Below are 21699 nucleotides of genomic sequence, written 5' to 3' on the forward strand. Positions count from 1 at the left end.
ACTGCCCCCTACAAGAGTAGGACACTAGGCATAAAAAAAGTTCTGGCTACGCCTATGGGCAGTCCCAGGAGGTATACTCCCCCACACTGCTGCTATAGGATGTCCGTTTTAATCTGCCTAGTCCAGGAGTAAGGACCTAGTTCCTTGCTGGGATCTGTGGTCCTGGCAAAAATTTCTTGTTAGGATTTTTTTTCCTTTGAGATCTACTAGCAACTAAGCCGGCTCTGGGCGACAGGCTGGATATATAGATCCAGTGGTCACCCCAGCCAGCGAGCGTGCGAAGACCCCAGCTCCGCGCTAGGTTGGCAACGACATAGTCCCACCGGACGGGGACTGGCCCTGCAAGTTCAAACGTCTCGCCAGAGCGCACACAACCGGGTCTAGGCCTGAGTCAATGTGTTCCTATTGGCTGACAGCCCCCCACCTCGGTGGAGAGGGGTTCTGTCAGGAGATGACGCCTGCCTGTTCCAGGCATGGTGAGTAATTGTTCCCACCTCTCCCCCCGGCGGGTTTTGGGGCTGACGCGGGCCCCCTCCTAGGACGGTCGGCCCCCCGGGATTCCCTTCTGTCCTGTCACGCACCCCCCTCCCTTACCTGCCCCCCCCTCTCTCCTACTGGGGATATGGGGCGCTTGCAGCTAGGGCTGGGACTTGGCAATGATGATGATGGGGGGGGGGGGGGGGGATTGCGCCGCCGGCGACCGGACGATCGATCATGCAGGGGGGGGGGGGACTCACCGGTCACTACCAGGGCCCCTAATCCTGTTGATCCCGTCCAGGAGGGGAGGGGGGGGAATCCCATGGGGGGGGCCCCATAAGCTCTGCAGGCCGCACGGGCAAGTCATTTTCTTGTAGCTCATGTGCTGAATAGGATCGGCGGCCATGTTTCTGTAGCACGCCGGACATTTTGCAGTGGATCCCCATCGGAAATCCATGGCGGCCATGTTTTTGGAGTCCCTAGAGGCATTTTTTTTTTTTTTTTTTTGGCCGTGGAGCCCCTCCCTATCCCCTAGTGCTGACACTCAGGTTTTTTTTTTCTTCTGATCCAAGATTGCTGCAGACACGTGCTGTACAGACATCCTGGGCTTTCCTGGTGCGGGTGGTGAGTCTAGGGGGTCTCCCGCTCTCTCTCTACTGAGGGTCTTTAGTGCTTTGTACCTGACCTCTTGGGGGCGCTACAGTGCATTGCAATGCTCCTTAACCACTTGCCGACCGCCGCACGACTATTTAAGGCTGCGGTCAGCCCCTCACAGGCAAAGTGACGTAGATCTACGTCACTAGCCTGTGAGCCTCTAGGCTCCCGCCCCTTCCCTAACATGTCCGCGCGGAGAGGGAGAAAGGCAGGCGGATAATGTAAACAAAGCTGCCTGTCATTCTCCCCTGTGTAAAAACAGAGATCATACCGTCCTGCCATGTAGGATCGTATGTCTGTTATACGACTAGCCACGCCCCTAGGGACACACTTAACCCCTGATCACCAATAAAGTTAACCCCTTCCCTGCCAGTGTCATTTTTGCAGTAACAGTGCATATGTATAGCACTGATTACTGTAGTAATGTCACTGGTAACCCCAAAAGTGTCAGTCAAGGGTCCGATCTGTCCGCCGCAGTCCCGCAAAAAAAAAAATCGCAGATCACCGCCATTACTCGTTAAAAAGAAAAACACCAAAAATGACAAAAATCTTTCCCTTAGTAAACGCAATAACTTTTGCGCAAACCAATCAAAATACGCTTATTGCGATTTTTTTTTTTTTTTTTTTTTTTTTTTTTTTTTTTTTTTTTTTTTTTTTTACCAAACATTAGCAGAAAACAAATTGGCCAAAAATGTAAAAAATTTTGAATTTTAATTTTTTTTTTTTTGTGGGGAATTTCATATAAAAATATGTGAAAAATATTGTTTTTTCTTTTTTTTGTTTATAGCGCAAAAAGTAAAAATCGCACAGGTGATCAAATACCACCAAAAGAAAGCTCTGTTTGTGGGAAAAAAGGACGTCAATTTAATTTGGGTACAGCATCGCACGACCGCGCAATTGTCCGTTAAAGTCACGCAGTGCCAACTCGCAAAATAGGCCCTAGTCAGGAAGGGGGTAAAATCTTCCGGGGCTTAAGGGGTTAAAAAAAAGTTTTTTTTTTTTTTTTTACTTCTTCTGCGGCTTCCCCTGGTACGATATGGACCCTGTAGAAAATGTTTCCCCACCTGACCCCATCTCGGAGGCTGCAGGGCCCTCCGAATACCAGCCATCCACTGTCGGCGGTCCTGGATTCATTTGTGTCCTTGGTGGAGGCGGCCTTTAAGGGGCGAAGTACCAAAGTCTCTTTCGCTCAGTTCCACACGAGAATCCTCCAGAAGGAAATCATTCTCAAATGGAACAAAGATCCAAATTCCCTGGACAACCAGATCCAGGTGACCAAGGGGGTCCCTGATATGGTTGCTTCGGTCCCCGACGCTCAAACAAGGAACATCCTTCCTCCCCCTATATTGGACAGTTGTCAGCACGGATGTCAGTCTGTCCGGGTGGGGAGGTGTTCTTGGCAAGCTTTTTGCTCAAGGAGTCTGGTCCCTGGAAGAATCCAGGTTACCTCTCAATGTTCTAGAGCTGAGAGCGATCAGGCTTTTCTAGTCCACTGGACGGAGTACCTTCAGGGCTGTCCAGTGCGCATTCATTAGGACAATGCTACGGCCATGGCTTATATCAATCACCAAGGGGGCACCAGAAGTGTCCTTGCAGCCTTGTAGGTGGCAGGCATCTTTCGATGGGCGGAAAGCTTTGTTCCGGCTCTCTCCGATGTTCACATTCCAGGAGTGGAAAATTGGCAGGCGAATTACCTTAGTCGACAGACTTGGATCAAGGGGAATGGTCTCTCCATCTGGAGGTGTTCCAGCAGTTGTGCCATCGCCCGTATCGGGGGTGGGAGGACGTCTTTACAGAAGTAGATCTTTTGGCATCTCGGATTAACAGGAAAGGGCAGAGGTTTGTGGCCCGCTCTCCGGACCCTCTGGCGGTCGCCACAGACGCGCTGGTGGCTCCTTGGGGTCAGTATCAGCTGATGTATGCCGTTCCCCATCTCAAGTTGATGCCAAAACTTTGCAGGATCAAAGCAGAATGCATTCCGGCCTTGTGGCTCCAGACTGGCCTCGCCAAGCTTGGTACACCGACCTGATCAGGCTAGTCGCAGACGTTCCTTGGAGACTTCCTCTCAGGGAGGAGGATCTACTGTCTCAAGGCCCAATCTTCCATCCTGCTTCACAGTCGCTGGTTTTGACGGCTTGGCTGATGAAAGCCAGGTGCTGAAGGACAGGGGATTGTCTGTCTGCTTCAGTGATCCATACTCTGCTTAAGGCAAGAAAAGTGACTTCTAGAAAGATCTATCATCTTACGAGGAAGTTGTATATTGCGTGGTGTGAGTCTCTTGGGGTTCCCCCTCGCTTTTACTCTGTGGCTCAGATCTTGGCCTTCCTTCAACGGGGAGTTGATCAAAAATTGGCCTTGAGTACTATCAAGCGTCGGGTCTTGGCCTTGGCAATTTTCTTCCAAAGGCAGTTGGCCACCCATTCCCTGGTACGTAACTTTATCCAAGGAGTGCGACACTTGGCACCTCCGGCGCAAGCGCCTTTACCACCATGGGACCTTCATTTGGTGCTGTCTGTTCTCCAGAAACCTCCTTTTGAAAATATTCGGGAGATTCCCCTGCTTATCTTATTCCAGAAGGTGGCCTTTTTGGTGGCTATTACTTCTGCACGCAGGGTGTCGGAACTGGCGGCGTTGTCCTGTCGTTATCCCTGTGAACCACCAGATAGGGAGAAAGTGGTGCTTCGTCTGGATCCGTCCTTCCTTCCGAAGGTGGTTTCCACTTAAATGAGGATATTGTGCTACCCTCCATGTGTCCTAAACCTAAACATCCTAAGGAATGTGCACTGCATACTTTGGATGTGGTTCAGGCAATCGGGGTGTACTTGGCGACTACTGAGTCTTTTTTTGAAAGTCAGATTCGCTCTTTGTACTTACGGATGGACCAAAGAAAGGGCTGCCTGCTGCAACTATTTCCAGATAGGTTAGACAGACAGTTGTGCAGGCTTAGTCAATTAAGGGTCAGGTTCCACCTTTCCCTGTTGGGGCGCATTCTACTCGGGCGCTTATTGCTTACTGGGTCATTCGCCATCAGGCATCTGTGGTTCAGGTTTGCATGGCGGCTACCTGGTATCCACATTGAGGCGGTTCTGTTTACAAAGTTCCAGGCCTGCAAAGAGAAATTCTGACCAAATTGGACAAGAATCTGCAGTCTCTCGACACTCAGATCCAGCTGAGTCGGGGAACAAAGGAGTCCCTGATATAGTGCCTTCACTCTCACTTTCTCCCCTTGTATTGGACAGTGGTCACCACGGATGCCAGCTTGTCCAGCTGGGGAGGTGTCCTCGGCAAGCATTCTGCTCAGGGGATCTGGACACTGGAAGAGTCCAGACTACCGATCAATGTCCTGGAACTCCAAGCGATCAGACTATGTCTGGATCATTGGACGGATCATCTTCAGGGATGTCCATTTCGCATTTAATCAGACAATGCCATGGCTGTGGCTTTATATCAATCACCAAGGAGGCTCAAGAAGTGCCCTGGCAGTTCTGGAGGTAGCCGGAATTCTAAGGTGGGCAGAACGGTTTGTTCCAGCTCTCTTCACTGTACACATTCCAGGGGTGGAAAATTGGCCGGTGGATTACCTCAGTCGGCATGCGTCGGACCAAGGGGAATGGTCACTTAATCCGAAGGGGTTTCATCAGCTGTGTCTCTGGTGGGGGGACCCCGAGGTTAATCTGTTGGCGTCTCGGCTCAACAGAAAGGTGCAGAGGTTTATGGCTTGATCAAGGGATCCTCTGGCAGACGCCACAGAACGCTCTGGTGGCCCCGTGGAGTCAGTATCGTCTGATCTACGCCTTCCCTCCTCTCAAGCTTCTGCTCAGACTCCTACGCAGGATGGAGGCAGAATAGATTCCGGTCATTCTACTGGCACCGGACTGGCCTTGCCGGCCCTGGTACGCCCATCTAGTGCGGCTGGTTGCCGACGTTCCTTGGAAGCTTCCTCTTTTTGAGGGTGTATGGTTTTGTTTTTTCCAGGTGGGCTCCAGTTGTTTTGGTTGAGCTCCTGTCGCCTGGTTGGCTACTGTTTAGCCTTGGGAATTTTTTGCTTTTTGACACTACTTTGGGATGTCAAAATGGGCAAGAATGACAGGAGCTTTGTTAGTCAATGAACGAAAGAGAAAATGGGATTTTTGGAGTAAAATCCATTTCTCTGATGTTCATTGATGGACACAGCACCCACTCCTCTGTGTGGAGTTGTAATTCTCCTGACACTGCTTGTAATAAAACTGGGTGACTATAGCAGGAAGAGGGAGAATACCCTCTGGGATTGCCCATGGGTATAGTCAGAAGTTTTTTTTCTGCCTAGTGTAGGGGGCAGCATAACCCAAGAGTCCAGAAGGACAGTGGTAAAAAAAAAAAAAATTTTCTTGCCTTATATCAGAGCGTCTTAGCGCTCACATGACTGCTTGGCTCTCTCCTCCCCTCCTCCCAGCTGACAGTGGCGGGAGTGCTTGGCCACATGCGCTATAGCTCTCAGCCTGGGAGAAGAGAGCTGAGCAGTCACATGAGGGACGGGAGACGCTCTGATATAAGGTATAAATCTCCCTCCCACCCACCCCCCCTTTTTTTTTTTTTTTTTTTTTTTTTCCCAGCACAGACACTAGGACACCTATCATTAGCTAACAGAGGGAATGCTATGTTTGCTATACAGTGGCTTCACAACCACTTTAAATCAATTTGATGTGCAGGATCTTGAGTGGCCTCCACATAGCCCTGACCTCAACCCTGCTGAACACTTTTGGGAATGAATTGGAATGCCTGTTTTTTGAGCCAGGTCTTCTCAGCCAGCTTCACAGCACCTGACCTCACCAATGCTCTTTTCCCCACATACACACTCCAATATTTTGTGAAAAAACATTCCCAGAAGAGTAGAGGCCATTATGTCTGCAAATAAAGGGGGGCAAAAACCATATTCATTCCCATGGTTTTGAAACTGGGTGTCCCAACAAGCTTATAGATGGTTATGTGTCCACACATTTTTGCCCACATATATTCATGCAAAGATTTGGTGTGGTCTTTTTTTTCCCTCTCACTGGTCAGTTCAATCATCTATCAATTTAAAGGGAAATTAACTATTTTCACCTGTCTTGGGTCTTGTATTGTGAATTACCTAATTTTTCCAACAAACTAACACTGCACTGTGTATTCTCCTTGTTTATTTATCTACAGACATGATCTTAGAATTGGCGTCACATGCTCAATTCATTACCACAACCTTCAGGCCTGAGTTGTTAGAATCTGCTGACAAGTTTTATGGAGTGAAGTTTAGAAATAAGGTATGTATTCAACTCTTAAGTTTTCATGGTAAATGCTTTCCACAGTTCTCTTTTGATAATCTGTGTTTTACTTCTTTGGTCTTGCCATATACAGTATTTTCTGGGAGAGAGCAATGTAATTCTTTCTCATCCATTGAGAGACACAGTGAGGTTGATTTACTAAAAGCAAATCCACTGTGCAGTACAAGTACACTTGGAAGTGCAGTCGCCGTAGATCTGAGGGGGAGCTCTGCTGATTTTTATCATCCAATCATGTACAAACAAAAATGCTGTGTTTTATTTTCCTTGCATGTCCCCCCTCAGATCTATAGCTACTGCACTTCCAAGTGCACAGTGGTTTGCCTTTAGTAAATAAACCCCAGTAAGTCTTCAACCTTCAGGTTATACTGCCATCTACAGTAGGATTGGACACCGTTGGAAATTGCAAAAAAAAAAATGAAACCCGTAGGCCAGCCCAGCAATAACACCTACCTGCATGCCTTCGTTTTTGGCTTTGGTCTTTGCAGACAGCATTCTGGTAAGTTAGCTGTTGGGCACTTTCCAGGTCCAGAGCCGCTGGCATTTTCTCTGTGCTTGCCCTGTCTCTGAAGACTCACTTGGTGACTAAGCCAATCAGGCTGGTAACCAGGAGGTACCTCATTCACAAAAAGCTCCGCACACAAAGAGCACTTTTAATTCCCCATTATTGCTGGTTTTGCAGCAGAAGGGGTTGACGCTGTGGGACTGAGCACTGACATTACCTTCTGGGTGATGTCGCATGCAAGCATTCTCTTTCCCGTTATACAGCATTAAGGAAGCGCCACCTTGCTGCTACTCCTGCTTGCAAAGAGGCACATGGAAAAATGTTTGATCCATCCCTCCTGTCCGCCTACTATTATTTTGGGACCTACTAGCATCTGACCCTCATCTGCTACTGTCTTATTGCCAGAATTACCCTAAAGCCTTGCCTCTTACCTTGAGCCTATACATTGCCTTACCGTCACATATTAGCAACATGTCTAATTCTAGCTGAGGGATGGGGGCGAGATATCCTTCTGTACTGGAGCGCCTGTGCTGAACCAACAAGGTCTCCACGGTTAAGGGCCATACATACCATACCATACATACTATAAGATTTTCCATCCTAAAATTCTATTGGGTGTGGCCAAGTGCTCTGCAATATCAGCTGTGGGTTTTACCACTGTCATGTAGGACTTTGACCCAAGTTACCTGATTGTTGACCAATCGTAGAGGCCCTCCCCTGCAGTTTCCATATCTGATTTGCCCACAGCCTTAGCTACTTCCATCAATCGAATGCAGAAATCGAATTGAGTTGCTCTAATCCTTGACTGATGAGCTTTCTCCTGTAGAGTTGAAGTCTACTGCTATTAGCCCAAAGTATATTCATGTGGATAAAGTGTCGAACTACAGAACCCTTGTGAAAGAAGCATTTGATCCGCATGGCCTTTGAGGGATGTTAGGACTGGCTTTTTTATCAAAGGTGTGACTGGTGGCAAAAGCACCCATTTTTCCAGCAGAGGAAACCAAAGGAAGACACTCCAAAGTAGTCTCCCTCTTCCTTTTTACAATCCTTTTCATTTCTCCACTCCCTCAGCCTCCATGCTGAGAGCCCCTAGACACTCATAAGTCTGTTAAATCCTTCCTCTGCATAAAAGTGCGCCCCCACTTTCCAGAGTAGGGAGATGCTCGTTAATCTTTGTGGATACATGCATACCCCAGGGCTACAAACTAGAGCTTACTCTGTGGAGAAGGACTCCCTGTGTGTGCCCAGCCGATGCAGAGCACTTGGAAACGAACGAAAGTCTCATCATCACAAGACCCTTCCAAATTGGAGGGGTTGTGCTGGCATGGCCTACAATTTTGTTTGCTAGCGTTTAGTATTCCTATAGATGGCAATATAACCGTAAGGTTCCTGTGTTTCTCAATGTAATCCAAAACAGGATTTTACAGTAAATACAAAAATCCTGGTTTTGCATATGTATACATTTTTAACCACTTTCAGACCATGCCTTTTCTGGAACTTTTTGTTTACAGGTTTAAATTGGTATTTTATGCTAGAAAAAACTTAGAAACCCCCCCCCCCCCCCCAAACATTATAAATTTGTCTTTTTTAGCAGAGACCCTAGAGAATAAAATAGCGATCATTGCAATATTTTGTTACACTGTATTTGCGCAGCGGTCTTTTGAATGCAATTTTTTGGGGGGAAAATACACTTTAAAAAAAAAAAGTAAAGTTAACCCCTTGTTTTGTTTTGTATAATGTAAAAGATGTTACCTTGAGTAAATAGATACCTAACATGTCATGCTTTAAAATTTGCTCACGCTTGTGAAATGGCCACAAACTACGGTACTTAAAGCGGAGTTCCACCCAAAAGTGGAACTTCCGCTTTAGGGAGTCCTGACCCCCCGACATGCCACATTTGGCATGTCATTTTTTGGGGGGGGGGGAGCGGGTACCTAGTTTTGACAGGTACCCGCTCCCACTTCCGCTCGGAGCGCCGCGGCGCCCTGAGCGGAAGTTCTCCTCTCCCCCTCCCTCCCTGCAATCTTCTGGGACACGTCAGAGGTCCCAGAAGATTGCCGGCCAATCACGGCGCGCAGCGCGACTCGCGCATGCGCAGTGGGTACCCGGCTGTGAAGCCGCAAACTGTAACAGCCGGGTGCCCACAGCAGTGATGCCGGCGCCGAGGGAGAGGATCGAGGCTTCCGGCGGCCGCATCGCTGGACCGTTGGACAGGTGAGTAAATGGCTGGAACTCCGCTTTAAATCTCCATAGCCGATGCTTTAAAACATTTTTTACCCGACATTACGACTAGAACTCTGTACGAGATTAGGTGCATGGGGCGACCTGGGACGGGAGGGGGAATCTCTGAACTGTACCGGCTATTTGCTGATACGACTACTAGGCCTTCCTATCAGCTAGCTTGGGAGACTGACCTGGGGGAAACTATTGACGAGGAGGACTGGGACCGGTGGTCCACTATGGTGCACAGGGGGATACTCAACACTACTCTGGTGGAGGCAAACTATAAAGTGCTATCTCGGTGGTACTTGGTGCCATCGAGGTTGGCCAAATTATTTCCATGGGGCTCCCCCCTGTGTTTTCGACACTGTGGGCAGCACGGGGATATGTACCATGTGTGGTAGAGTTGTCCGAAGTTTCGGCGATTTTGGATTCGGGTGATTAACCTGATCCACTCGGCGACGGGCCAAAGGATCGATAGAGATGCCAAGACGGTGTTGTTCTCGGACTTGCCGGTTGAGATCCCTAGGAGTACCCGTTCCCTTATATTCTTTATTCTCCTGGCAGCAAAAATTACTGTGGCGCGGGCTTGGAAAACGCCCGCACTGAATATAGTGCATGTGAAAACCAAAATGTCGTGGATTATGCTTAACGAGAAGTTGGCCAGTATCCGTTTGGATAGGCAGCGTAGATTTGAGTGTGGAGCCCCTGGGTAGAGTATTTACAGGCTCTGTAGTGGCGGCTGGGTGGATTGGGGTCCGGTGCGGGGGGACATGGGACAGGTGGCTGTTTGCCTTTGTCTTCTATCTGCTTTTCTCTTGGTCTCCTTTCTTTTCTGGCTCTTTCCTTCTCTCTCTTGTTTTTCTAATTTCTTGCATGGTTTTTTCTCTCTCTGCCCATTGCAATGTGGACTGTTCTTCCCGCCCCCCCCTTTTTTTTTTTTTGTTTTCTGCTTTTCCGTTTATTAACTCTTTTGGGGGTCGGGCTGCTGGAGGGACATTCTTGACTCAGGCTCCGGAACTCTGGTTTGGGTTTTCTGTTATGGGCCGGGGATGCTTTATACTATTTGACCGTTGGTGGGAGCCTGTTGGTTTCCCCTTCTGGGGAGGGCTTCACCCTTTCGTGGACACAGTTTGTGCCCATTGGGGGTGTCTGGGGGGGGGGGGGGGGGGAGCCCTCTGCTGGCTGATATCTTATTGGAGCTTGGTGAGTCCTCTGGACGCTTGATGTATCTCCTATTGAGGGGACTACCACTGTTGCGATTTAATGTATTATGCTGTTTATTTTTATCACTGATTGCCTAGTTGCTCATACTGTTTGGAGTCGGGTTTTGTTATGTATTGTCCGGGTACGGAGTGCCTTTTTGCAGGCTACCCCCTTTCTCTTGCCTATGTTTTCTACATTTTCTATTTTATGTTGTACTACTGCAATGTGTTTAAAATCAATAAACTATTGAATACTAAAACATTTTTTACAGTTTACCTGTTTAGAGTTAGAGGAAGTCTAATGCTAGCAATCTTTCTTTCACTCTAATGATTGCGGCGTACCACACATGTGGGCAAGACTTGCATATGCCTTTGCTTCTGCGCAAGTGCGGAGGGACCGGGTGATTTTAAAAAAATTTGTCATTTGTGTATTTTTTTTTTTTGTATTTTTTTTATTTTTACACTTTCCCTTCATTTTTTAGCACTTTTTTTCCTATTGCAAGAAATGTAAACATTCCTTGTGATAGAAATATATGCATGACAGGTCTTCTTTCTTGAGAGATCTGGGGTCAAAAAGACTTAAGATCTTTCATTTACCTTTCAAAAGCAAAAAAAAAAAAAAAAGTTATTTTGCCTTTTTAAGAGAAGAAAAAAAAATCATCCCTTTAAGGCTGAAAGGCGGAAGTGGAATCAGACGTCGCTCCAGTCCTCCAAGGGCATAGAGCCGAGTGGGGGCAATCTTGCGCTCTTCCGGGTTCCTGCCCAGGCAACCGACACATCAGATCGGCTCTGGGCTAACTTACAGGTCCAGTAAGCCCGGAGACGACTGGGAATCGGTAGGAAGGGGTGCACCTCTCCCGCTGCCTTTTTAAAAGTGATCCCGTGGCGAATCCGCCACTGGGATCACTTTCATCAGACACAGAAGCGCCTGCAGGACAAAAAAATACCGGGGTTATGGCAGCTAACTAGAATGTATATTCTAGAGGACTATGAACAGTCAAGTAGGTGTATTTTATTGTGAAAGATATGTTGCATGTCTCTTTCACAAAAAAGTGACTGCCTGTTCACAATTTATTTTTCTCGTTCGTTGACAGACGTAGCTTCATATCTTCTTAGCCATTGGGTTATGCTCCTCCAATCAGGAATAGGACACTAGGCAGGAAAAAGCTTTCACCACGCCTATGGGGCTGTCCCTCCAGGCATAACCCCACACACTCTGCTACAGCCCTCAGTTTGTTTCTTCCTAGTTTTGGAGTAGGACCTAGTTCCCTGCTGGGACTTCGGTCTTAGCTGTTATTTTGTTGGAAACCTTTTTTGTACTTTATTCTTTAAGTAGAGTTCCTGGAGAACTACAAGCAACAGCCGGCTGGGTTTCGGACTGGATTTTCTAGATCCTTAAGGTCTCCCAGCCTGGCCAGCGAGCGTGAGCAGGTTATAGTCCAGCACTAGGCCTCCCCACAACAGAGCCCCGATGGATGGGGATGAGCCCGCAAGTGGACCAGCTTGCTGCGATGCGAACGCCCTGAGTCGCAGCGTATCCATTGGCTGGCAGCACCCCTATCCCGGGTGGGAGGTAGTCTGTTCAGAGTGGCGCCCACCTGATTCCGTGGTATGGCAAGTAAGTGTCCCCCCAATTCTCTGACAAGTCTCGGGTTGGACGTGGGCCCCCTCCATGGAATAATCGGACCCTCGGGTATCCTTCGGTTCCCCTGGCCTCTTGTGTGTGTGCGGGAAAGCACATTGGTGGAAGCACTTATAGTTTTAGTGCGAGAAACTTAAAAATGGCCGATGAGTCTACAGTGTCAGGAACGCAGGTGTCTTTTGGCACCCGCAAATCCCAAAAATCTGGTAATTGGTAAGTTTCCGCCCAAGTAAGGGCAGGAGGTAAGGGCAAAACATGCCGATCTGTTGGTTCCTACACAGGAGTAGGAGGTTTGCCTCGCCTAAATGGACCAAATACATGGAACATTATGGGGATACATATGCCCGCCCAAAACGTATCCCATTAAAGGGACACACCCCGAACACATCTGACATTATAATAAACATGTATAGTGATATCCAAATATCCAGAGAACCATATTTACTCAAAACATCATAAGTCTTCCTATACTGTATATAGGTATTTCTCTATCGTTCATTGACGGACACAGTTCTCTCTGATTCATATCAGTAGGGTAATACTGCCCCCTACAGGAGTAGGACACTAAGCAGAAAAAAGTTCTGGCTACGCCTATGGGCAGTCCCGGAGGGTACACCCTCTCTTCCTGCATAGGATGTCAGTTTTAATCTGCCTAGTCAGGAGTAAGGACCTAGTTCCTTGCTGGGATCTCTGGTCCTGGCATATTAAGTATTTTTTACATAGATTTTTTTTTAGCTAGCCTTTTTTTCTCAGGAACTTTTTTTCCTGTGAGATCTTCAAGCAATTATGGCGGACTGGGTGACAGACTGGACCCCCATATCCAGCGGTCACCCGCAGCGAGTTCAGGCAGAAAGTAGCTCCGTGCTGGGTCGGCGGCGACATAGTCCCACTAGACAGGGACTGGCCCCGTGAGTTAAGCGTCTCGCCAGGACGCACACACAGGGTCCAGGATTATGTTGCAGTGTTCCTATTTGGCCGACAGCCCCCCCACTCCGGTGGCGTGGTGTTCTGTCAAGAGATGGCACCCGCCTGTGTTCCCGGTATGTTGAGTGAACGTTTTGGCCGTGGGGAAGGATCTCTCGGTTTGTGGCGTTGCCCTTGGGTCTCGCTTATGCTACTAGGGTCTTCAAAAAGGTGTGGCTCCGGTCCTGGCGCTGTAGCGGCCACCAGGCCTGTCTCCGTGTGGAGTCCCCTACGGTGCTGACAAACTAATTTGGAAGTCACCACGAGAGGAGGAGTTCAGATGGGTTCTGAACTTTCAGAAGTCATCCCCGGTCCCTTCCATGAAGACTGGACTATCTGGGCCTGACTTTGTATTCGCCCTCAGTCAGGGTGTTCTCTCCCTCCGGGGAAAAAACTCTTGGAACTTCAGACTGCGGTTCGTGTCCCGCACATGGTCACCCTTCGTACCTGTATGCGAGTTCTGGGACTGATGGTGCCATCTTTCGAGACGGTCCCTTTCACTCAATCCCTCTCCGGGATCCCCCAGAAGGCGCTCTTTCTCCATTGAGACTAGAATCCAAACTCTGTGGACTTTTGAATCCGGCTGAGCTGACTGACCAGGGAGTCTTGAGCTGGAATCCTTTTTCCTGAACACTTATCAATGCGGCTGCAGGCCTGTCTGGGTGGGAAGGAGTCCTCAGCAGGTTCTCTGCTTCAGGAGTATGGTCCCTGGGGGGATCTAGGTTACCGATCAATGTCCTGGGGCTGAGAGCAATCCGGCTTTGCCTGGTTCACTGGATCGAGCAGCTGCCTGGTGCACGTTCAGTCGACTACGCCACGACCGTGGCTTATGTCATTCATCAAGGGGGCACCAAGGGTGTCCTTGCAGCCTTGGAAGTGTCAATTCTTCTTTGGCAGTGTGCCTTGTTCCAACTCTTCCGCTATTCCCTTTTCAGGTGTGGAAACCTTGGTGGGCAGATTGCCTCAGCTGACAGGCCTAGGATGCAGGGGAATGGTCCCTTCATCCGGAAAGGTTTCTGCAGTTGTGCCTTCATTGGGGGCACTCCAGACGTTGACCTGTTGGCATCGTATCTACAGGACAGTGCTGCGGGTTGTGGCCCACTCCCAGGACCCTCTGACGGGTGCAATGGTGGCACCATGGGTTCTGTCATGGGCAAGAACATTCGTTAAGTTCAACATGAACGATGCCGTGGAGTTTAGCATGGTCACCTGCGCACGGCTGCCGCCGGCATGGTCGTGTGTGCGTGCTCTTGGATGGGCCAGGGTCAGTATCGGCTGCGGTCTGCCTTTCCTCCTCCCAAGTTACTACCAAGAATTTTTTGCAGGATAGAGGCGGAAGGGATTCTGGTCTTTCTCGTTGCTCCGGACGGGCCTCGCGGAGCTTGGTACGCCGGCCTGGTCAGGCTGGCCGCAGACGCTCCTTGAAGAATTCCTCTCGGGGAGGAGTTATTGTCTCCAGGGCCCATCTCACATCTGACTTTGCTGTCGCTGACTTTGCCGACTTGGCTGTTGAATGCCAGGTTCTGAATGATGGGGGTTTGGCTGCTTCAGTGATTCCCACCCTGCTTGAAGCGTGGGAAGCGACTTCTAGAGTGATTTTTGTTCATCATACGAGACAGTCGTATATTGTGTGGGCTCCCCCTCGCTCTTACTCGGTGGCCTGGATTTTGACTTCCTTCAATGGGGAGTTGATCGCAAGTTGGCCTTGAGTACTGTCAAGGGTCACGTTTCGGTTTTGGAAAATTTTCTTCCCAAGGCCGTTGGCCGCCTGTGCCCTGGTGCGTGACTTCTTCCAGGGGGTGCGACACTTGGTGCTTTCGGTGCGACCTCCGTCACCCACTGGGGACTTTAATTTGGTGCAGTCGGTTCTTTTTAGACCCTCTGTTTGCGAGTATTTGAGGGTATCCCATGCCTACCTTTTATTACAAAAGGTGGCCGCCTTGGTTGCTGTCACTGAGCCCAGGTGTCGGCACCTGCGACATTGTTCTGTCATTCTCCCTATATGTTGATCATGGGGCAAAGTGATACTTTGTCCAGATCTGTCCTTCCCTCCGAAGGTGGTTTCTGGTGTTCACTTGCACGGGGACATTGTATTCCCATCTTGTGTCCTGAGCCCTCGCATGCTTACTCTGTTTAGAGTGCGGGCACTCAGTAGTCACCAAGTACATTCTTTTCGTGAGTCAGGCTCGACCTCTGTACTTGCGGATGGCCCGTGAACAGGACTGCCTGCGTCTGCTGCAAGTTTATTCAATTAAGGGTCAGTTCCTACCTTTGCCGTTTTCGGCGCGTTCTACTTGGGCACCTAGTGCTTCCTGGGCTTTCTGCCTTGTAGGCATCTGTTCTTCAGGTTGCAAGACGGCTACCTGGTAGTCTGTTCACGCCTTTACCATGTTTTATAAGGTGGATGTGCTGGCATCTGCAGATGCCCCTTTTCGGCCACAAGGTTTTTTGCTGGCTGCTGTTTAGAGGGCTTTTGACCTTCCTTGAGGGTGTTTACTGTTTGTTTCAGGTGGGCCTCATCTTTTGTTCTGATGAGTCCTATGTTGCCTGGTTGGCTATGTTTGGCCTTGGGGACTTGTTCTTTTCTGCGGTTCCCACCCCTCATTTTATGGCACTGCTTTGGGACGTCCCTACTGATATGAATCAGAGAGAACTGCGTCCCTCAGTGAACGATAGAGAAAACTGGATTTTTGACTTAGCGTAAAATCCTTTTCTCTTAACTTAAGTTCATTGACGGACGCATTACTCGCCCCTCTATTTTGAGTTTGGTTGGTTTTACTTTTCTGACACTGCTTTGATACAAAACTGACATCCTATGCAGGAAGAGAGGGTGTACCCTCCGGGACTGCCCATAGGCGTAGCCAGAATTTTTTTTCTGCCTAGTGTCCTGTAGGGGGCAGTATTACCCTACTGATATGAATCGGAGAACTGCGTCCGTCAATGACCTTAAGAGAAAACGATTTTACGGTAAGTCAAAAATCCAGTTATTCCCTTTTGATTACCTATAATTTCTCTTATAAATCGCCATTGTATCTCCAGTGGAAAGGTGAAAGCGAGTAGGTCACGGACTATTACAGAACATAGTAAATGGTAGAAGCCATACTTCCATATTTTTCTATTAGGGGGCATGATATCAATTATTTAATGATTAAAATGATTAAGAACCTTAGAACATATTCATTTATAGAAATGGTTTGAAGCTTATAGTTTCATTTAGGCCTGGTGGTTTTGTGGCTTGTAGAAGGTATATCCACTGAGTTTCATGTTGCAAGATTTTTTTTTTTTTTTATCAAAATTGTCCCTCAATCCTCTAAGGACAAGGCACCACGTGCTAGAAGGGGGCCTTCTTTTACTGCTCATAGGCGGCTTTTTCGTACCTCCGGTTCGCAAGAAAAAGGAAAGCCATTCTGGTCTTCTGGGAGTTCCAAGAAGAAGTGGTCAGGCAAACCGAAGACAGGCCAATCCGGATCTGCAGACAAATCCTTGTCTGCAGAAGGGGTGCCCTCCCCCGATTCTTGGGTGGGGGGGACGTCTTCTCTTCTTTCCGGTACCATGGACTTCCTTATTTCAGGACAAATGGGCTCACGAACTGATCCGATCGGGGTACAAGATCTAATTCCGGTCTCAACCGTCGGACAGGTTCTTCCTGTCCAATCTGTGCCTATCTTCAGACCGTTTAAGGAATCTCGGAGGCGGTACAGGATCTGCTGTCGCAGAGGGTAATTGTGCCGGTTCCCTCTCAGGAACGTTTTCAAGGGTTTTATTCAAACCTGTTTACTCTCCCCAGGAAGGAAGGCAAAGTGCGTCCAATCCTGGACCTTAAGGCTTTGAACCACTTTGTGCGGATGCAGAGGTTTCGAATGGAGTCCATTTGCACAGGAGTGGCGTCCCTACAGCAGGGAGACTTTTTGGCCTCCATAGATATCAAGGACGCATATCTACACATCCCTATCTACGCTGGACACCAGCATTTTCTCCACTTAACTATAGGAGAGGAGCATTATCAATTTGCGGCATTACCCTTTTGTCTCGCCTCAGCCCCCAGGATCTTCACCAAGGTGCTGGCACCGGTGTTGGTATTATTGCGCCAAGGGGGGATTTCGGTCCTGGGGTACGTCGACGTTCTCCTATTGTGGGCGGACTCTCACTCAGCCCTGTCGGCGTTTTGACTATCCCTGTCTAAACACTGCAAGAGTTCGGTTGGAACATAAATTTAAAAAAATCTGCCCTGATACCTTCAATGAGACTGGATTATCTGTGCCTGACTCTGGACTCCGCTTTGGCGAGGGTCTTTCTTCCCCCGGACAAGCTGCAAAAACTGCATACATCATGCGGGCCTTGGGTCTGATGGTATCAACCTTCGAGGCGGTTCCGTTTGCTCAGTTCCACATGAGACCCTTACAAATGGAGATTCTCGTGAAAATGGAACAAGGATCCAAAATCCTTTGATTCGGTTGAGTCGCAACACAAAGTCTTCTCTTCTGTGGTTGCTTCACTCGTCAGCACTTTGCCAAAGCAAGTCCTTCCTGCCGTTGTATTGGACGGTGGTTACCACGGACGCCAGCCTGTCAGGCTGGAGATAAGTGCTGGGGAATCTCTGCGCCCAGGAGTCCTGGACAATGGAAGAGTCCAAGTTGCTGATGAATATCTTGCAGCTCAGAGCAATAAAGTTTTGCCTGAGTCATTGGACAACTCGTCTACAAGGTTGCCCGGTCCGGATTCAGTCGGACAATGCCACGGCCGTGGCGTATATCAATCATCAAGGGGGGTACTAAGAATGTCTTGGCGGCCCGGGAGGTGACCAAGATTCTGGATTGGGCTGAGAGGTTTGTCCCAGCTATTTCTCCTGTGCACATCCCGGGATGGACAACTGGCAGGCGGATTACCTGAGTCGTCAGGTGTTGGATCAGCGGGAGTGGTCCCTGCATCCGGAGGTGTTTAACCTCCTGTGTGTCCGGTGGGGGTCACCCGATGTCGACCTGTTTGCTTCTAGACTCAACAAGAAGGATCAGAGGTTTGTGGCCAGGTCAAGGGATCCTCAGGCCGACGCCACAGACACACTGATGGCTCATTGGGGGTCAGTATCAGCTGATCTGTGCATTCCCTCCACTAAAATTCCTGCCAAAGCTGTTGCACAGAATAGAGGTGAAAGGGATTCTGGTCATTCTAGTGGCCCCAGACTGGCCTCGCCAGTCTTGGTACGGAGACCTGGTAAGATTGGTCCCCGATGCTCTTTGGAGGTTTCTTCTCATGGAAGATCTGCTGTCTCAAGGGCCGATCTTCCATCCTGCATTACAGTCGCTGGCTTTAATGGCGTGGCTGTTAAAATTGTTAAAAGCCAGGATAGAGGTCTTTCTGACTCTGTAATTCCTACACAGTTGAAGGCCAGGAAGTTTACTTCCAGGAAGATCTATCGTACGTTGAAATCGTACATTTCATGGTGTGAATCGTTGAAAGTGCACCCTCGCATGTTTTTGGTAGCTAGGGTTTTGACTTCTCTTCAAAAAGGGGTTGAACAGCGTTTGGCTTTGGGCACTATCAAAGGCCAAGTGCCAGCTTTGGCTGTTTTTTTCCAACGCCCTTTAGCTACGCATGCCCTGATTCGCACTTTTATTCGGGGGGTACGTCATATGGCGCCTCCTTAACGATCCCAGTTACCTCCGTGGGATCTGAATTTGGTGTTGGTTCTTCAAAAACCTCCTTTTGAGACCATTAGGGAGATTCCCCTGCTTACATTATCTCAAAAGGGTGTCTCTTTTTTTTTTTTTTGTGGCTATCCCTTCTGCCCGCAGGGTGCCTGAACTGGCGGCATTGTTTTGCTGTTCACCTAATGGTCCACAGAGATAAAGTGGTACCTCGACCTAATCAGTCGTTTATTCCTATAAGGTGGTTTCTGATTTCCATTTGAAGGAAGACCTTGTGCTGCCTTCACGCTTTCCTAAGCCCAAGCATCTCAGGGAAATTGCTTTGCATTTTTTGGATGTGGTTTTGGGTAATTCGAGTTTACCTGGCGGCTACTGAATCTTTCAGGAAATCTGACATTTTGTCCTTACTGAAGGACCTCGAAAAGGATTGTCTGCGTCTGCTGCAACCATTTCCAGATGAATCAGGCAGACTGTGGTTCAGGCTTGTTCACTGAAGGGTCAGGTTCCTCCTTTCCCATTGAAGGCGCATTCTACTAGAGCACTGAGTACCTCTTGGGCCTTCTGCCATCAGGCGTCGGTGATGCAAGTTTGCAAGGCGGCAAGTTGGTCGTCAGTGCTCACGTTTACGAAATTCTACAAGGTAGACAGGCTGGCATCTTCGGGTGCCTCTTTTGGCCGCAAGGATTGGCAGCCTACTATTTAAAAGAGAAAATTTTATCTCTTGGGTGTATGTGTTTTTTTTTTTTTTTTTTTTGAGCTCCAGTTGTTCATCGTTGAGCTCCTTGTTACCTGGTTGGCTACGTTTTTAGCCTTTGGGGAATTACTACTTTGTGGTGTTTTTCCCACCCCTCATTATAATACTGCTTTGGGATGTCCCAATGGCTAAGAAGATATGAAGCTGGGTCTGTCAATGAACGATAGAGAACTGGATTTTTGTACTTACCGTAAAATCCTTTTCTCTGAAGTTCATTGACAGACACAGCACCCGCCCCTCTACTTATCAGTGCACTGCTTGCAACGAAAGTTAGGGCTGTAGCAGAGTGTGTGGGGTTATGCCTGCAGAGACAGCCCCATAGGCGTGGTGAAAACTCTTTCCTGCCTAGTGTCCTATTCCTGATGAGAGGAGCATAACCCAATGGCTAAGAAGCAATGAAGCTGTATCTGTCAATGAACTTCAGAGAAAATAAATAATTTATTGGTCAGTAAAAAAAATCCATTTATTTTTATTTAATTTTTTTTTTTTTTCAACTTTACTCCTGTTATACGTTTTATATTATGAGCTATTGTAAAGTGTAATTTTCACTTGTTTTCTATTGGCAAGATTATATACTTTTGATATGTATCTGTATCATCCCTGTAGTGCCCGTTTCCCAGACATTCAGCATCCTTTTCCAATAACTGCTGAGCTTAAATCTATTATAATATAAGCCACATATATAATGTACCGTGGGCAAATTAATTATTGTTGGTTGGTAGGGGATCAAATATTATTTTACTCTCTCAACTGCAACTCAATATTTTTATCATGTGTTTTTTCTGGGTTTTTGGTTGATAGATTCTTTCTTTTAGAATACACCTAAAAATGATAGACCATTCATTTTTTCGTAAGTGGGCAAACTTACAAAATCTCCAGGGTATTAAATAATAATTTTCCCTACTGTACATGTTTATTGATGTGATTTACATTAATTATATTTATATCTTAAAATAATTTTAATGTAACTTTTTAAAAGAAGCATAGGGATGCTGAGCCCTTGTGTTAGCTTTGCCTGAGAATGTATTGGAGTAATAGGTGGCGAGTGGCAAGATTAGTGGGGTGATGGGAGTTATATTTAAAAAATGTACTATTTAGGTACTTGAAAATGATCCTCAGACTTCAAGCTGTCATAAGTGTTGCTCAGCGTCTTTGGTTTCATAGGGTCATATGCACATGACTGCCTGTATATAAGTTTGTACGGTGATTTTAGTAGGCCTAGTTTTGGAACATAGGCTCGGCTGTTATTACTGGGCAAAAAAAATTCTTGGCCGGTATCGAATAACAGCCCCCGTCTCAGGCATCTGCTGCCCTTCACTCTCATAACCTGCTCCTAAACACACATAAAATGCCAGGCTTGTTGATAAGACAGCAGAGACCTCACCGTCTGGCCAGAGGACTATATGAGTTATTTAACCTTCCCCATTGTGCTTTTTTTTTTTTTTTTTCTCCAGGTGAGCCACATTGACGTGATTACAGCAGAACAGGCCAAGGACTTTGTGGAAGATGACACGACTCATGGTTGATGCACCTGTTGCTAGTTCCGCCGGAAGGCATTGTACAAAGTGTTACCCGCTGTTACCTTTGCATCGGGTTCTGTATATTTAAAAAGTGTAAAATTTTGCGCTCGTTTAGCCAGTTTTTTTTTTTTTTTTTTCAAGAGTTGTTTTAATACTTCAGATGGCAGGCTTTTCATGTTTTGTACTATGACGTTGCGTTTGTGTTCTGTATGTCGTGGCAATATGGTTTTATATACCTGCTGTTGTTTGTTTGTTTTTGTTTTTGCCTTTTAGGATTCCTCCCCCATCCCTGAAACGCTGTTTTTATGCTTTCCACAGAAGTGCATTTTAATTCTTGTTTTTACCAGACTGCCTTGTGGGTACCTCCTTTTAAAATAGCGTCAATAAAACAACTGATTTTACAGTGTGGTGACATCATTGTCTGATAATAAATCACATATCATTATAGAGAGCAGTGGACCAGAAGTGTCAGGATAATCTCCTCTGGGTTTGAGAGGTTCCACTTGTAGGTCCAGACAGCTAGTAATTAAAAGACCAGGCTGCATTTCTTCATAGTGATCATTGCAGCCTGGTCACGTGCAGGCTCGTGGCAGAGAACGGCGCGCCTGCCTGAGTTTATCAGCACTTCTAGTAGTTAATATGGCATTCCTAATCATGGCTGCTAAGTATGTAGAGTCATCTCATTAAAAGATGCTTAATTTAGTGTAACAACTGAGGTGAAAAGCCATCTTTAAAAAAATCTACCGTTAAAGCCTAACTCGGAGCATAAAAACATATAAATAACCATGTACCCTTCCCCCAACCAATGAAGAATATGGTG

The 21699-nt window shown here is 47.6% G+C and overlaps 1 protein-coding gene across 1 annotated transcript in view; it reads left to right on the forward strand.

Annotated features, from left to right (window-relative positions):
* Window positions 1-21291, forward strand: part of SMC3 (structural maintenance of chromosomes 3) — a 118259-nt gene extending 96968 nt beyond the window's left edge. Inside the window, exons 28-29 of the mRNA XM_082269120.1 lie at window positions 6301-6407; window positions 20814-21291. Of these exons, the coding sequence (XP_082125246.1) occupies window positions 6301-6407; window positions 20814-20885 (179 nt within the window). The 3' untranslated portion in view covers window positions 20886-21291. The remainder of the gene's footprint in view (window positions 1-6300; window positions 6408-20813) is intronic.
* The last annotated feature ends 408 nt before the right edge of the window (window positions 21292-21699 follow it).

Source organism: Pelophylax lessonae, assembly GCF_965119305.1.
Source record: "Pelophylax lessonae genome assembly, chromosome: 9".
NCBI lineage: Eukaryota > Metazoa > Chordata > Amphibia > Anura > Ranidae > Pelophylax > Pelophylax lessonae.